At 39.7% G+C, this 17,750-nt stretch overlaps 1 protein-coding gene and 1 long non-coding RNA gene across 11 annotated transcripts in view; one reads left to right on the forward strand and one right to left on the reverse strand.

The window, feature by feature from the left end:
• Positions 1-3,930: 3,930 nt before the first annotated feature.
• Positions 3,931-5,351, forward strand: LOC103350547 (uncharacterized). The gene is made up of 3 exons (XR_518509.4): positions 3,931-3,991; positions 4,230-4,275; positions 4,378-5,351. It is a non-coding gene; the product is annotated as an uncharacterized lncRNA (long non-coding RNA).
• Positions 5,352-7,187: 1,836 nt separating this feature from the next.
• The window catches only part of IGSF11 (immunoglobulin superfamily member 11), a 324,668-nt gene continuing 314,105 nt past the window's right edge, over positions 7,188-17,750 (reverse strand). For all 10 annotated transcript variants that reach the window (XM_070072174.1, XM_070072172.1, XM_070072170.1 and 7 more), the window contains one exon: positions 7,188-17,557. In XM_070072174.1, coding sequence (XP_069928275.1) covers positions 17,113-17,557 — 445 coding nt within the window. In that variant the 3' untranslated portion in view covers positions 7,188-17,112. The remainder of the gene's footprint in view (positions 17,558-17,750) is intronic.

Consider the following 17,750-nt stretch of genomic DNA (forward strand, 5'->3'; position numbering starts at 1 on the left):
TTTGAATAGCTTGAGAAGAATTGGAGTTAGCTCTTTTCAAATGTCTGGTAGAATTCAGCAGTGACCCTATCTGGTCCTGAGCTTTTCTTTTGTGGGAGGGCCTTTAATACTGATTCAATTTCTGTCTTGGTTAATTGGTCTGTTTTGGTTTTCTATGTCTTCATGGCTTAATTTAGGTAAGTTGTATGTGACCAGGAATCTATCCGTTTCTTCTAGGTTTCCCAGTTTGTTGGCATACAGTTCTTTATAATAATTTCTGATGATTCTTTTTATTTCTGTGGTGTCTGTTCTTACATTTCATTTTTCATCTCTAATTTTATTGATTTGGGTCTTTTCTCTCTCTTTTTTTGGCTAGTTGGGACAACAGTGTATTGACTTTATTCATTTTTCAAAACACCAGCTCTTCGTTTTGCTAATCTTTTGTATTTTTTATTTCCATTTTGTTTATTTCTTCTCCAGTTTTAATTATTTCTTTTCTCCTACTAGTTTTGGGTTTGGTTTGCTGATATTTTTCTAGGTCCTTGAGATACATTGATAGCTCATTTATTTGGTGCCTTTCCAATTTGTTGATGTAGGCACCAATTGCTATAAACTTTCCTCTTAACACTGCTTTTGCTGTTGCTCATGAGTCTTGATATGCTGCATTCTTATCTTCATTCATTTCCAGAAATTTTTTTATTTCTTTTATGATTTCTTCAATGACTCACTGTTCATTCAGGAGTATGCAGTTCAGTCTCCATGTGCTTACATATGTTCTAGAGATTCTTGAGTTGTAGATTTCCAGCTTCATTGCTTTGTGGTCCAAGAAGATGCATGGCATGATTTTTTTTAATTTGCTGATACTTGCTTTATGGCCTAGCATGTGTTCTGTCCTAGAGAAAGTTCCATGCACAGGTGAGAAGAATATGTGTTCTGCAACTGTAGGATGACTAGTTCTGTAGATATCCATTGGGTCCATTTTGTCTATGTCAATTAACTCTGTTGTTTCCTTGTTGAATTTCTGTCTGGTTGTTCTGTTCATTGCTGAAAGTGGAGTATTGAAGTCCCCCATTATTATTGTATTGGAATCTATGTCTCCCTTTAGATCCATTAACATTTAAATGGTCAGGTGACCTGGAATTAGGTGCACATATATTTACAGTAGTCACATCTTCCTGTTGAATTCATCTCTTAATCATTATGTAGTTAAACTGATCCTCTGTAAAAAAAAAAAAAAAAAAGAAATTATCAATTCCCAACTTGACTCTCACTGGGATTAAACATGACAATAGGTCTGCTCTGATTTCATCATCATTTTAAAAAATCATCTATTATTTTTCACTTTACGTTTCTGTGTGGGAGCAAACTGTTGAAATCCATACTTAATGTATACTAAGCTGATCTTCTGTATATTAAGATAATCGAAAATGAATCTTGATGTGAATGGAAGGGGAGAGGGAGTGGGAAAGGGGAGGGTTGTGGGTGGGAGGGACGGTACGGGGGGAAAGCCATTGTAATCCATAAGTCGTACTTTGGAAATTTATATGCATTAAATAAAAGTTAAAAAAAAAAAAATCATTATGTAGTGAGCTTCTTTGTCTCTTATAACAGTTTTTTATGATAAAACCTATTTTGTCTGATATTAGGATAGCTACATCAGCTCTTGGTTTCTGTTAACATGGAATATCTTTTTCCAACCTTTCACTTTCAGTCACATTTATCTTTGTTAGCAAGATGTGTTTCTTATAGGCAGCAAATAGATGGGCTTTGTTTTTTAATCTATCCAGCCAGTCTTTATCTTTTAACTGGAGAGTTGAGGGCATTTTCATTCAAGGTGACTATTGATAAGTAATGAATTGCCCCTGCCGTTTTGCTATAAATATTCCTGTTGTTTACTTTGGATTTCGTTTGTACATTTACTGGGAGATTTTCTGCCCTCCCTTCTTTCATAGTAATGACTCATGTTTCTGTGTCTCTGTGTGTAGCACATCCTTAAACATCTTTTGTAAGGGTGCATGAGTGGTGACAAATTCAATTTCTGTTTATTATGGAAGGTCTTTATTTCACCTTTATTCATATACAAGAGCTTTGCAGAGTACAGTATTCTGGGTTGACAGTTTTTTTTCTCTTGAGACTTGGAATATACCTCTCCATTCTCTCCTAGCCCATAAGGTTTCTGATGAGAAGTCAGCTGTGTTTAATTGGAAATCCTCTGAGAGTAAGCCAGCATTTCTCTCATGCATATTTTAGAATCTTCTTTATGTTTTACTGTGGAGAGTTTGACTACAATGTGTCATGGTAAAGATCTTTTCTGGTCATGTCTATTAGCAGTTCTCTGTGCTTCCTGTGCTTGGATGTCCCTTTCTTCCTCCAGATTACGGAAGATTTCTGTAATTGTTTCATCAAAAATGCCTTCTAATCCATTCTCTATTTTCATGCCTTCAAGAACCCCCATGACCCATATGTTGGGTTGTTTTATAGTATCCCATAAATTTCCAACTTTGTTTTTTTGTTTACTAATTTCTTCTTATTTTTTTGGTCTGACTCTAAAATTTCCAGAGATTTGTCTTCTAACTTGGATATTTCTTCTGCCTCACCAAATCTGCAAGGCTTTCTACCATATTTTTAATTTGTTCTATTGAATTCTTCATTTCCAATATTTCTTTTTGATTTGTAAAATTTTAATTCATATCATGTACTGTTTTCTTTAGTTCATTAATTGGCTTAGAAGTAATGCTAATTACTTCTATTTTTTGAATTCTGTTTCTGGTATTTTATTAATCTCTTCATCTTCACATTCTAGTATTGAAGTGTTGTGTTCTTTTGAGGGCATCATGTTGTCTTTCTTATTCTTATTTCTTGAATTGCTGCATTTATAATTAGGCCTTTGTGGCAATACTGTTTTTTTTTTTTTTTTCCTTGTGATGGCTTTTATCTTTGAACTATGCCTCTGTGGCTTGGTGGAGTGTCTGCTCATTCAGTGAATACCCAGAGGCTTGTGCTCAGTGTGGTCAGGGAGCTCTGTTCAGTGCTCCAGGGTAAGGGGAGTGCCCAAACTGACATCTGAGTCTGGGTGCGGTAAATCTTCTTTTTCATAGGAAGTGAAGTTTGTTTTCTTTTGGCATAGTTTCATGCTCACTTCCTTTCTTTAATGGAGGCTAATGCCTGGGCTCTAGACCTAGTGGGTACAATTTTCATCTGTACTGCCACAGGAACCACATAAAGGATCTGTGCAGTCCTTGGTGTGAATACAGATCCTGCAGCAATGACCCTCACCAGGGAATCAGAGAGCTCCAAGCATTAGGAGTTGCACACAGTGATTGCCCTAAGTCCTAGCCACAACCCTAGCACACTCCCACGCAGCCACAGTGTTTTCATAATCCTGGTGCACAAGGCTCCCACAGTCACAAGCAGCCAGCCCCCTGTCAATTCTGCCAGCCTTGACTTGGGCATCTCCTCTCAGTTGGTTGCTGGGCACACAGACATGAACTGGCACAGCTGTTATGTATGTCCAAAGTGGCACCCAGCCTCTCTTGGCTAGTTAAAGGATGCCAGTGCCAGGTTGTCAGGGAGAGAGAAACATGCCCCCCCGCCAGCCTTGGCAGGTACACCTTCCCCCACAGGGCTTCAAACCAAACTCAAATCAGGCTCTTCCCACAGCTTTCTCACCAGTGACTTGGTCTGCTGCAGTTTGGTGTCACCTCACTCTCCAAAAGTGGTATTGAGTCTCTCAGCTGCTGGGGTCCTGAGTTGTGTGAGTCCACACCCTCAACATAGGTCCACAGTGTCCCTCTAATTTGCATGGAGTTTCCTCTGCTATTTTCTTCCTAACTCTACCCTGGGAATGCACTCTGTCCTTTTTTTTTTAAACTATCTCCCCCTAGACTAGAACAGTAAGCTCTCTCCCTATTCCATCATCCTGATGGATTCTTTCTGATGTCACAGTGACTGGGGGCAGAGAAGGACATGAAATCAGAAGGGAATTAGGATGACTGCCTTTCCAGCACTCAGGGTAAATAATACCTACCTCCTAGAGCTTAAGTGGGAATAAATAAGCTCATGTATAGACTGTCTGGCATATGGTAGAGACTCAGGAAAACGTTTTCATTTCCTAGATGGGAGTAACAAAAACCCAAGCCCTCCCATATGAGCAAAAATTTCTACCCAGCTCTGCTTGCTTCTCATAAACATATTTATAACATCTTTTCTCATGCAAGACTAAAATAGCAAATGTTCTCTTTATTTTTCAGATGAGACATGACTAATTTTCATCATATGGAATAATTAAAGTTTGAGGTAGGTGAAAGATTTTCTCCCTTTAAACTGTGCCCCATCAAGTGAGAAAAAACTCCCTTTCCTGATCATCCTCCTGAAATTTATCATTCTTTTCACCCTCAGGTTCAAGGAAAAAAAAAAAGTGCTAGCAGCAACACATCTGAAAAGTCCTTGTACCCATCTAAAAGTTAATTCCTCTTCAGTGCTTTACAAGTAACCAAAAACACGAAGCTTAAAAAAAATAGAGCCTGCAAAGGCCTCTATTAAAGCTGTTCTTTTTATAACAGTGCAGTCACAAATCAATGCATTGTTAATGAAGAGTTTTCCTCTATAGGCCTGTAGAGTTATGCAGTCTCGAGATTTGCTCCCAACATCTTGCTGGGGGGAAGGGTGGTCCGGGAATTTACACAATGGGTGCTTTCAGCTCCATTTACTTCAGAAGAATCTTGTGGGATGACCCAGAAGACAGTCCAGCCTTTTCCTCCTCTTTCCAAATGTAAGGCCAGCTTGTTTCGAAGAGAAAAGGCTGTACTGATCTAATCAATGAGATCTTCCTGCAATTTTTAACAGAACCAAAAATTCACCTTTTCTTCTTCTGGAAGCACAAACATGAGGAAACACTAGAGACAAGTAGGGCAAAGCTATTTTGAATCCGTCTCCAGCTTTGCCATTATGATGTAACTCCGGGCTCGTTACAGAATCCCTGTGCCTCAGTGACTGACCTCGTCTGTAAAACGGGATAATAGTACCTACCTCATAGAGTTGTTGCGTGGATTAAAATGAATGAATCGATGAAAAGTACACAGAACAGTGTCCAGCATACAGCTGCCAGGCATCAGGTAGATACTACTCAGAAGGGGAGAGTTCCAGGCTGGATGAACACATGGAGCTCCTAGATACGAGTCTGTTCTGTAACAGAGAGTTTAAGTTCTGGACTACAGGCACATGAGGGCTCACAGACATGCAGTTAATCCAAATAGGAGTCTCCAGCTCACCATGTTCCCATCAGGCCCATTTCCCCATTTATTTAACTGCTGCGTGCATTTGCGGTTATGGGCTCCATACTAAAGGGACTGAGCTCAGAAAACTCCATGTATCCCTAGATCCTAACAAAGGAGTGGTCCCATGCAGCTGCAGTGGACACAGCCATGCCTTCTGGGCTACTGGGAGAAGCAAAGTGAAGAGGGAGGATTGCACTGTGTGTGAGTCTCGGATCTTCTCTACTTTCCCAATTCAAGCTTTCTTTCTCCTTATAATATTCAGAACCATGAAATAATTGCTCCAATTTATTAAGAACTTATGTAATTCAATCTTCAGAACTAAGAAGTGGGGATTGTGACCCCCATTTTATAGCCTCAGAGAGGCTCAGGAGCTTATCTGTTAACCTGTCAGTAGCAGGGGCCCCAAGGCAACCTTCCTCTTAGCTGTTTCCTCCAGATGCGCAGACCTCTTTGCTTCCCTCAAAACTTCTCACCTAATTTCCTCAAATTCACCCTCCTCTGGCAATCGTTCTGACTGCAGAATGAGAGAAGTGGTGTTTTATGCAAATTACAAATGCCCTAAGAAACTGACATGAAAGAATTAAAAGGCTGTGAGACTCCCTAATGTGTAGGAACTAAAAAGGAAAACCCAAGAAGTTTGACTATGTGCAAAAAATCATTGCAATGGTCTAGAAGTCAGAGATGAACATTTTCTTCAATAATTTAAGAAAAATGGGGAAAGAATGCCTAGAAGGAATCAAGAATTCTCTCTACGCCATGCTGAATTTGAGGCAGGACCAAGATTTTAAATATGTATTAATTATCTTCAAGGAGTGACAGTGCGTGGCAATGGGTGAACAAAACCCTTAGCTCTACAACTTTCTGGCTCTGTGACCTTGAGCAAGGGACTTAACCTGTGTATGCCTTGGTTTCCTGTACAGTTCTGTAAAATCACCATACTATTGAACTTGGAAGTGTGTTGTGAGGATTAAACAGAACACACACAAAGTGTCTGGCATACAGCAGGTGCTCCATAAATGGCAATGCTTCCCCACATTCTTAATTCTCAGTGATTTAAAACTGATGGTAATTAGGACATTAATGTGCTAATTCAGGTTAAAATGTGAGGAAAAAGAGCAGTAGACCATATGGGCAGACAGTAATTACTGAGTCTTCTCCTTTCTGCTAAACAAGAGTCCTGAAGAACTATTTTATAAGCCATAACTCGCCAAAAGAGATGGAATGTTTAGTGCCTGTAAATGCCTTAGCTACCCTCTAGAAATGCAACGCATCTGAACTTCTACTAATGGCAAATACTGAGTATTTACTACAGCTATATGCTATGTCATTCATTTTATGTGAATTGTTACATGTAGTCCTCACAACCTCAAAGGGATCCACTTTTATCTCTATTTTGTACAAGAAAACAGAATTTTGTGACTTGTCCAATGTAATGGAAAATTAAAACTCCATACACATACAAATGGGCATGATTTTGTCTAGGTCCCAAATGCGAAACTGTGATGATCTTGGGGAGCAATTAGTGATACAGAAGTGTACCTTCAATGTAAATTGTTATAGGCCTAATTATCTACTTTAGTGCTGTGATCTACAAAAATTAACCAGATAGCAACTGAACTCACTGTTAACCACACATGAGGTACTAACTTACGGCTTCGTCTACTGATTTTCCCTCTGACACTAACAGCTTGTGATTAAGTCAGAATTTTGTGTCCTGCCTTTACCTAAGACAGGGAAATAGTACTTTCTTCACACAGGAGCTGTGAAGAAAAGCTATAAATAATTATATACACACAGAATTTACAAGTCACCTTTTTCTCTGGATTGCATTTACCTCCGCAGCATTTTGATGTGAGGTTGAGTATTATTTTACTTTCTAAAGGTTAAATGACTTGTCAAAAAGGGGGATACTAGAAGGCAGAACTGCCAGGACTCTGGATTATTCTTCCCAATACTCAGAGACAGGGGGTCTGTTAAGAAAAATAACTGACAGAGTACTTATTTGGGCAAATAGTTTAACTGACTTAGCCTAAGTTTCTGGGTTTCTAACACATGAGCAAAGATATCTTCCATGTAGAACTGTGATAAGATTAAGTGAATTCATACTTGATCTACATTTTTTAAAGTACGTACTGGGTACTAAGCTCAAAATAATATAAATTAATATTTTTACATAAAATTTGTTAATTCTATAAGATTCATCTAAACCATTGAGTTTAGTATATTATTTCAATATTATTATTTTCCAAAGAATATTGAATCTCTAAAGTAACATCAAATCCACCCAGGAATTGGTGCAATCATTTGCCATCTGGGTAAACAATTCTATTGCAACCTTGCTATGAGAATTATCTGGTATTTTCCTGCTACTTTTAACAATCATATGTATTTTCAGGTTCATGATTTTAGCACATTTTTCAGGTACTTTCTATGAATAAAGCAATATGCTAAGTGTTAGGACCATAACCAAGATGTAGATGAAATAATCCAGCCTGCCTGGATTTGAATAAATATCAACTGGAGCTTACAGTTATTTACTTACAGGTCAGCACCATCCCTGTAAAATGATCCTGAGAACAGCAATTGTGACAAATTCACCATCTCTATCTACTATACCCGCAACAGTGCTCAACACAGTTAGGGATCAAAGATGGCTGTAGAGTACCTCAGTTCAGTCTAGCAGGGGACATCAATCATGTGCACTAATCAGAAATACAATATAAATTGTGATAATTCCCTTGTGTGTAGTAAAGGCTAGAGCTTGTGCAAGGGGGCTGTCACTTCTTACTAGACTCAAAAAGAAAGGATTTATGAAGCATAGAGTATTTACATTGGACTTGCAGTACAAGAAGATCTGGGTGAAAATGGTAGGTGGCAGTTATAGCTGGGAAACAGGAAAAACTCAACAGTCAGTTCAAAGGAAGGTGAACAGGCTTGAAGCCCAGTTTGCAGATAGAGGAGTAGTGGAAGTTGAGACGAGAGGAACAGTGGAACATTTATGGAAGAAACTGAATGAGTCATGCTAAGGAGTAAGTTTTTAATACACAATTAAGAATTCGTGAAGCTCCCAAATAGAACGCTGTATGATTTAACTGACAAATGGCTATTTTAAAAAGTGATGATCCAGTATGACTGGTTCCATGCAACACAGAATAACTCCATCATAAGTTGCAGTGTAAGATAGTCTCTCCTATTAAAACAACAACAGATTGGACAGAACACAGCAAATATGGGAAGACCCTGAGGAGTGGGAAGAGTAGACGCATAGGGAACTTGGGATACCCCCAGTGGGGCTCGGAACCTCTACTCACGAGAGGGGACACTCAGCTTTCCCCTTCTCCTAGTTTTAGTCAATGGGACGATGGGCCTCCACCCTCCTCTGCCATCCACAGGCCTGAATAAGGTGCCATTCCTCCCCCTTCCCTTCCCCCCACTGGTGTCAGTAAGGCAGCACAGAACTGAATTTCTGCTTCTACTCTTTAGCAACAAGTGGTGTGAATAAGGCTTTAACTTCCTTCCTCTTGAGTGTCACCAGGGCCCAGCTTATACCCTTACTTGGAGGCAACTACAAGCTACAGTTTGGTGCCCCACTTTAAGATGTAAATAGGGCTGAGAGAGGAGCTAGCTTTTTACTTTTGACAGAGTGCTGACAATAGAGCCTAATGAGAAACCAAACATATAACCAACAAGGGGGAATGCACACTACAATAACAAAAATTACATTAAAAAGGGATCCAGGATCTGATAATGCTCAAAACATCAAAGAGAAAATGCAAAAAAATCATTCATTATCCCAAAAACCAGATCACAACTTCAGGGAGAAAAGATACATGCCATATATATATATATATATATATATATGTAATAGATATATATGCCAGCATCAATATGAATCAGTTATTGGAAGCATCTAAGGTTTTTAAAGAAGTGATAGTAAAAATGTATCGATATGAATTATGAACACATTCTATGACGACAATTATATGAAATGTCCAGAACAAGCAAATGTATGGAGACAGAAAGCAGATTAGTGGTTGCCTGAGATTAAAGGTATTATGAAATAAGGAGTTACTGTTAGTGGGCACAGGTTTCTTTAGTGAGGAATTAAAATAATCCTAAAATGAGATGATGTTTGTTTAGCACTATAAATATACTAAAATCTACTGTAAGTGTACCACTTATGAATGAACTTTATGACATATAAATTACATTTCAGTATAATTAAACTTATTAATGTTTGGAAAAGGAAGTTATAAAACTGAAAAAAAAATAGTAACTGAATTCAATATTGTTTGATGGGTTCCACAGCAGAGCAGAAATGACAGAGGATAGAATCAGTTAAAGGACAGATCAATAGAATTTACTCAATCTGCACTGCACAGAGAAAAAAGACTGAAGAAAGTGAACAGGGACAATGACAAAAGACCCATCATCAGAGTTCCAAAAAGATGTGAGAAAGAGGAAAGGGCTGAAAGAATATTTTAAGAGATAATGGCTGAACATGTCCTCAATTTTTTCAAGTGCTAAGAGAGTTGTGAATCAGGAATACAATATTCAGTGAGATGAAAGGGTAAAGAAAGGCATTCTCAAAGAAAAACTAACAGCATGCATTGCTAGAACATCCATAATTAAAGACTGGCTAAAGGGAATCCTTCAGATAGAAAGGAGAGGGAACCTCAGACAGTCAGGAAGGAGTAACAAAAATACAGAAGCATGGGTGTGTAAATGGACTTCTCTACATGAGTTTTATAAACTATATTTGATTATCGAAATAAAAATTACTCAGGAAATATATTTAATGTAAGTATAGGATCAAATTTACACACTTGCAAAGTAGTAAAATGTTGATACAAATAAACTGTGACATGTAACATATGCAAATTTTCATATATAGAACAAACACTAAAAATTATACAAAGAAATGTACTGGGAAAAACTCCAAATAAATCAAGATGAAACCCCAAAATTTGTGTAAGCAATCCACAGAAGGTAAGAGGAGGGAAACTGAGGAAAATACAGAAATCAAAAAATGAAATGACAGATTAAACCCTAACATATCAATAATCACTATAAATCTAAGTGGTCCAAACATACCGATAAAGATGGATGTTGACATTGCGGGTACAAAAATGTCATCCAACAATATGATGTCTACAGATATTCAACTTGACATAACATAGGAATGTTGAAAGAGAAAGAAAACATGTATCACACAAACATTAAAAATGCATAAATGGACAAATTAATGTAAGATAGATTTCAGAACAAATACAAATTATAGAAACAAAGAAGGATATTATCTACTGATAAACCCACAAGGCAGGCACAGTAATTCTAAATACATGTGCACCAAAAAAGCCTCAAAACATAGAAGCAAACTGATATTGGGGAAACAAGAAATGTAAAGATTTACAATTACAGTTGGGCACTTCAGCGCTTCAGTTTGAACAATGGAATTACTAGATTAGTAATGAGTAAAACTTCCCGGCACGATCACCCAATAAGTGCTCATTGACATACACAGACCATTCAACCCAACAACAGAATAAACAGTTTTCATATATGTATTTTTTTATATTTGAGAGGCAGAGGGACAGAGAAAGATACAGAGAGAGGGGTCCCACCTGCTGGCCCGCTCCCCAAGTATCTGTGACAAATGGGGTTGGGTTTAGGCTTAGCCTGAAGCTCGGAGCCGGGAACTCAAACCATGTGTCTCACATGGGCGGCAGGAGCCCAATCACAGGTGCCATCAGCACTGCCTCTCGGGTCCGCATGGGTTAAACGCTGCAGTCAGGAGCTGGAGGCAGGCATCAAACCCAGGCACTATGGTACGGGAAATGGACATCTTAACCTGCATCTTAAGCTGGGCCAAATGCCCACAACCAGAATAAAAATTATTAAAGAGCACATGGAAAACATCGCAACAGAAACCTTGTCCTAGGACATTAATACAAACCTTAAGAACTTTGCAAATATTAAAATACAGAGCATGTTTTCTGACTATAATATTGTCTGCCTAAAAATTAACAGGAAGACAATTAAGAAAACCTCCAATAATTTATAAATTAAGTAATACATTTCTAAATAGCCCATGGGTCAAAAGAAGTGACAGATAAAATTTAAAAAATGCAGAGAAGTGAATGAAATGAAACTATAATAGGTCAAAATATGCGGGAGGCAGGTGGTAGTGAAAGAGAGAAATCATAACCCTAAAATTCTTATGTTAGGAGAGAGGAAGAGTTTTCAATCAATAATCTTTGTTCCCTCTTCAACAAACTCTGAAAATAAGAAAAGCATGAACCCAAAGCCATTTCAAGGGTGAAACCAGGCAGAAATCAATGAACCTGAAAACAGAAAAAGAAAATCAATGACAAAAGAAATGGTCTCTGAGATAAATTAGTAAAATTGACAAAGTTCTAGCAAGACAAAAAATAAAAAAAATAAAGAATCACCAACATCAAGAACAAAATAATGTCTATGAACTACAGATTCTCCTCCAATTAGAATAAAGAAATATCACACATAGCCACATGCTCATAGAACTGACAACCTAGGAAATACGGATTAATACCTTGAAAACTACAAACTACTGAAATCCAATCAATATGGAGTATCTAGCTTGAAAAGTCCTATAACCATTACAGATACTGAATAATTTAAACTTTGAAAAAAGAAATCTCCAGGCCCACATGATTTCACTAGTGAATTCTATGAAGTAATGCACAGAAATCTTCTTTAAAAATAGCAAATCAAATTCAGCAGTTTAAAAAAAATATACCCTGGGGTCAGCACTGTGACATAGCAAGTTAAGCCACCACTTACTGTGCCGGCATCCCATGTGGGCACCAGTTTGAGTCCCCGCTGCTGTGCTTCCTATCCAGGGCTCTGCTAACACACCTGGGAAGGAAGCAGAGGATGGCCGAGGACTTGGGCTCCGGACTCCTGACTCCTGCCTGGCCCAGCCCAGCCCTAACCATTGTGGCCATTTGGGGAGTGAGTCACCAGATGAGGATCTCTCTGTCACTCTCTGTAGCTCTTCCTCTTGAATAAATGAATAAAGAATAAATCTTAAAAGAGAAATACAGGGCCGGCGCCGCGGCTCACTAGGCTAATCCTCCGCCTAGCGGCGCCGGCACACCGGGTTCTAGTCCCGGTCGGGGCGCCGGATTCTGTCCCGGTTGCCCCTCTTCCAGGCCAGCCCTCTGCGCTCTGCTGTGGCCAGGGAGTGCAGTGGAGGATGGCCCAGGTGCTTGGGCCCTGCACCCCATGGGAGACCAGGAAAAGCACCTGGCTCCTGGCTCCTGCCATCGGATCAGCGCGGTGCGCCGGCCGCAGCGCGCTGGCCGTGGCGGCCATTGGAGGGTGAACCAACGGCAAAAGGAAGACCTTTCTCTCTGTCTCTCTCTCTCACTGTCCACTCTGCCTGTCAAAAAAAAAAAAAAAAAAAAAAAAAAAGAGAAATACATACCACGCCAGCCAGGGTTTACGGTAGGTAATGTAAGGCTGGCTAAACATTTGAAAATCAACATAATCCAGCTTAACAGGCTAAAGAAAAAGAATATATCAACAGATGCAGAAAAAGCATCTGACAAAACAACACCTATTTAAGATAAAACATTTTTTTCATAAAAATTAGTAGATAATGGGTACCAAAACTCAGGTAGACAGAAAGATGGATATAGAAAGACAGAAGGCTTCACAACACAGAGGCGTGACTACAGTTCATAATAGCATATTATATAATTAAAAGGACTGGGAGAGAATAGCTGGTATGCTTCAAACATAGAAAAAAGGAAATTCTAATGTCTTATTTGGTCAGTTTATACTATATAGAGGTAAAATACTGTGCTGTACTCCATAAACATGTGTCGGTATTACAATATTCATAAAAATTTTAAAATTCTTAAAACAAATTTTAAATAGCCCACACAATACAGAAAATGGGCAAAAGACATGAAAAGACATAATAAGCTACAGAGATTACAAATAAGCACATGTAAATGTCTGCCATCATTAGTCATTCGGGAAGTACCAATTCAAGACCCAGTGAAATATCACCATACAACTCTCAAAATGATAAAATGAAAAATACTAACAGTACTCAATACAGCTGAGGATACAAAGAAACTGGGCCACTCAAACTTTGCTGGCAGAAATGTAAAATTGTATGGCCATTCTCAAAACTAAATGTGTAACTGCCACATGGAACCCAACAACTCTATTCCCAGACATTAATCCTGAGAAATTAAAACTCATGTTCAGACAAAAACCTACAAACACATGGTTAAAGCAAGTTTATTCATAACAGCTCCCAACTGGAAACAAATCAAATATCATTCATACTCTTCTATGAGGAAATAGTTAGGAAAAAAAAAAAAAAAGCTGTGGTACATCCATACCATGGAACGCTCCTCAGCAATAAAAAGGAATGAATTTTTTTTTTCGACAGGCAGAGTTAAGACAGTGAGAGAGAGAGAGAGACAGAGAGAAAGGTCTTCCTTCCATTGGTTCACCCACCAAATGGCTGCTACGGTCAGCACGCTACGCCAATCCAAAGCCAGGAGCCAGGTGCTTCCTCCTGGTCTCCCATGCAGGTGCAGGGCCCAAGCACTTGGGCCATCCTCCACTGCCCTCCAGGGCCACAGCAGAGAGCTGGACTAGAAGAGGAGCAACCGGGACAGAACCGGCGCCCCAACCGGGACTAGAACCCGGAGTGCCAGCGCCGCAGGTGGAGGATTAGCCTAGTGAGCCACAGCGCCGGCCAGGGAATGAATTATTGACACATGCAACAATCTGAATGGATCTAAGGAAATTCCTCCAAGTGAAAAGAAGAAAATCCTCAAAAGATTAGTGGCTGTCAGGGATTAGGGACCTAAAGAGGAGGGAAGTCTCTGTGATCATCAAATAATTGCACAAAGAACCCTGCATCTTGAGTGTGGAGAAGTCATGTGAATCTACATGATAAAACTGTGTATTAACTAAATGTGTGTGTACAAGTACGTGCACAAGTACTGAAACATGAATAAGGTTGGGGAACTGTATCCATGTCAGCTTGTGATACTGTACAACAGTTATACAAGGTGTTACCATAGAAATCAGCTGAAGGGTATTTGGGTTCTTTCTTATAACTGCATATAAATGTATAATTACCTCAAAATAAAAAGTTAAAAGTAAAGAGGTATGGGCATTTAGCCAAGTGGCTGAGACACTGACATCACACCCTGCAGCGCCTGGGTGCCATTCCTGGCTCCAGCACTTGACTCAGCTGCCCGCCAGTGCAGACCTCCTTCAGAGGCAGCAGTGATGGCTCAAGTGGCTGGTTTCCTGCCACCCACATGAGAGACCCGGATTGCAGTCTCAGTTCCTGACTCTGGCCCCAACCCAGCCCTGGTCACCGTGGGCTTCTGGGGAATAAGTCGCCAGATGGGAGCTTACTCTCTTTCTCTGTCTGCTTCTCAACTTTTTTTAAACAAAATAAAATGTTTAAATTCAAACAAAGGAAATTCTCCAACCCACAGCACTACAACAAGAGCTATAATCATGCTCAGGGTACGGCAATTACAGTTCAGAAATCACCAAGGATTTATCCACTTAATGCTCATCCAGACACTGTGGTAGGTGATGGGGACTCAATGGCAAAAAGCAGGCATGGACCCTGTCTTCCTAAGCTTTCAGAATAGGAAATATGAAAATAGCTTGATGTGTGAAGAGTCATTAGGTCTGTAGTCATATGGGTGAGAACTAGAATCAACCTGAAATTTCCAATAACAGGAAAAAGGCTAATAACTTTTAGCATATCATATATGCTTATTCAAATGATTATGAATCTTATTTAACACAATGGAAAAATGCATATAACTTAAAGGATATACCAGACAGAAAAATCACATATTCATTAGTATTATAATGACAACTTATTTTATATGAATAAACTTTTATTGAATTTTAGATAATTAGAAATAAAGAAATGCAAGACAAATGTTTTCTAAACAGCATCTGATAATATCATCTTTTCCAAGTCATATATTTTCACTCTTTATAAAAGTATAGACATTCATTTATTTAATTTTTTTACAAAGTCAAGAACCATCAAATGGGAAAAATAAGTAATGCTAAAGTAACTTCAGCTTTTTATCAGTGTTAAAATGGCTGCAATGGTTAGGTTCTGAGCACGGTTCTCTTGGACAAATTGTTTGTGTGGCAGCTGTTGGTCTCCGCTCCCTTCAAACAACTGGACGAAAGTCAGGAGGCCACTTCCTGGGAACGATGCTTGCAGGAAAGGAGGGCGATCAGCACAGTGGGTGAAGGAGTGAGGGGACACAGCAGGTGGAGACAAGATGCTCTTACTGAATTAGAGGGTCAGCATCCTAAATGATTTCGGAAGAGAATCTGGCAAGAAATTATTTGTATGTAGCTCAAAGTGTGATTAAGGCAAGATAGTTACCAATGTAAGGACAGCCAGATCTACCAGGGCACGAAACAGAGTCCGAAGTGGGTAAACTCCTCTGGGGAACTGCAAAGTCAGCGAGGCTATGTAATGCATCACACAAGGAGTCTCTACAGTGTTGTAAAACGGATTTGGCCAAAACTGCAACCCTGAGCTCTCACAGATACAGGGCAGACCCTCCCAGGAATACATCTGAGGATATCCCTTCTGTCTCAATCCTATCTCTTTTTGCAAAAAGGATTATTTTGAAAAACAAACAAACAAAAGAAGTCTGTACTCCTTTTGGCAGTCTAGTAACTTGTTTATCCAACTAGGAGCTAGTTATCTACCACAGTACAAAAGGCATCAGGTACTGCCCTCATTAAGAATGACCTAGTGTGACTGCGAGGGAGCCCTGGGCTGCCTTGCATGGAGAGCCTGCCCAGAAAGGCCAAAAGCCCTGGGACAGTGCTGTGCACACAATCTAGCACCTTGTAACTCACAGCCTCCTGGGCTCACTAAATACAATCACTGAAGAAGGTGCTAAACAAAGTTGTTTTTTTTTTTTTTCTTTCCTGGCCCAAGGTCTATCAAGTATTTTTGTTAAAAACAACAACAACAACAACAACAAAAAAAACCCCAACCAACCAATAGTTTTCTTTAAAAAACATTTTTCCAGGAGAAAATGAACAGTAATTGCCATGGACCTGTAACAGATCCTAGAATAACAGACAAGCAAGAATCTGTCAATACAGCAATATTTCGAATATGACAGTCATGGTTCTGGTAGAGATAGATAAATAAATAAATATGCAGGGGCTTTCCAAAGACATTTCCTTTGCTTCCTCCCATTTCTTACTGAATGTTGTTTGTGTAGTTTTGATTCTATGATAAAAGAGTCAGACCTTTAGGGATCAAAATTAACCATGTCTGTCATCAAGCCCTCTACTCAAAGAGCGCACAGGGAGAAGCAGAACACACGATACTCGTGTTCTGCTTGTTACTCCTCTAAAGACACCTATCTTTAACCTGTCAAATAATCTCATTTAAATTCCATCTGGCACTTTAGTCTCCTCAAAAATATTAAGTTAGGCATGAATTACAAACCAAGTCCAGCTGGACTGCAGTTTGCATTTTAAGTGCTGTTCTGCTCTTACGTCTTTTTCCTTAGCATGGCACATCTTTGAGATGTAGCTTACTGAACAGAGTCACAACGTATCTGTGGTGGGGAAACACGTTTTCATGATGGCGCCTTCCAATCCATTTTACACATCATTGTAGCCAGGTAACACCACCACCTTCTTCTTGGTGCTTTTCACTAATATGATGAGGAGAGCTGCTCTCCCAGCACCTGCCCGTCCTAACCACCCCCTCCCCCAAGTAGGGGAAACTCCATGTATTCTTGTCGAAACCCAACATTCCCCTCATGTCCTATACCAGGGATCCAGCTCGACTCTGGGCAGGCACCATGACAGGTACTGCACCAATTCGCTCCAGGGTAGCTTTGCTGACGGTGTAGGAGTGTGTGTGTGGAGGCCGAGGCTTCCTGTTGACTGAGCCATTGTTCCTGGACATGACCTGCGGGGATGACCCTCTGTTGGCTGTCACTACCAAAGTCTTAGGCTGACCTGGAACCAAATGGTTCCCATTAGTATAGATGGATGGGATGTTGGCATTGCCTGAGTGGAGGGAGAAAGACTGGCGCAAGTCACCGAAGTGGTTGAAGGACTCCGTGTTCCTGTGAACTTTGGGGTTGTTGCCCCAGTAGCGGCTGCTGTAGGTATTGGAAGAGGTCAACGTGTTGTTCTCCGAGGACGACATCTCGGCATGAAATGCTTTGGCAGAAGACGAACACTTAGGTGGAAGATCATCTTCTCTGGAAGGAAGAAAACCAAATAGTCATTAGCATGTGCCCGAGGTTTAGCCTACCTTCTACCAAGGCATGCTAAGATGACTATGTGGGAGGCACCAGCCTCAGGAGACTATCACATTTGCTCTCACAAAAGCAAACACAGCGATGCCAGATGGTCTCAGTTGGGCACCCATTCCCTTTGAGACAATGGTCAAGA

The sequence above is a fragment of the Oryctolagus cuniculus genome, chromosome 4 (genome assembly GCF_964237555.1).
Source record: "Oryctolagus cuniculus chromosome 4, mOryCun1.1, whole genome shotgun sequence".
NCBI classification, from domain to species: Eukaryota; Metazoa; Chordata; class Mammalia; order Lagomorpha; family Leporidae; genus Oryctolagus; species Oryctolagus cuniculus.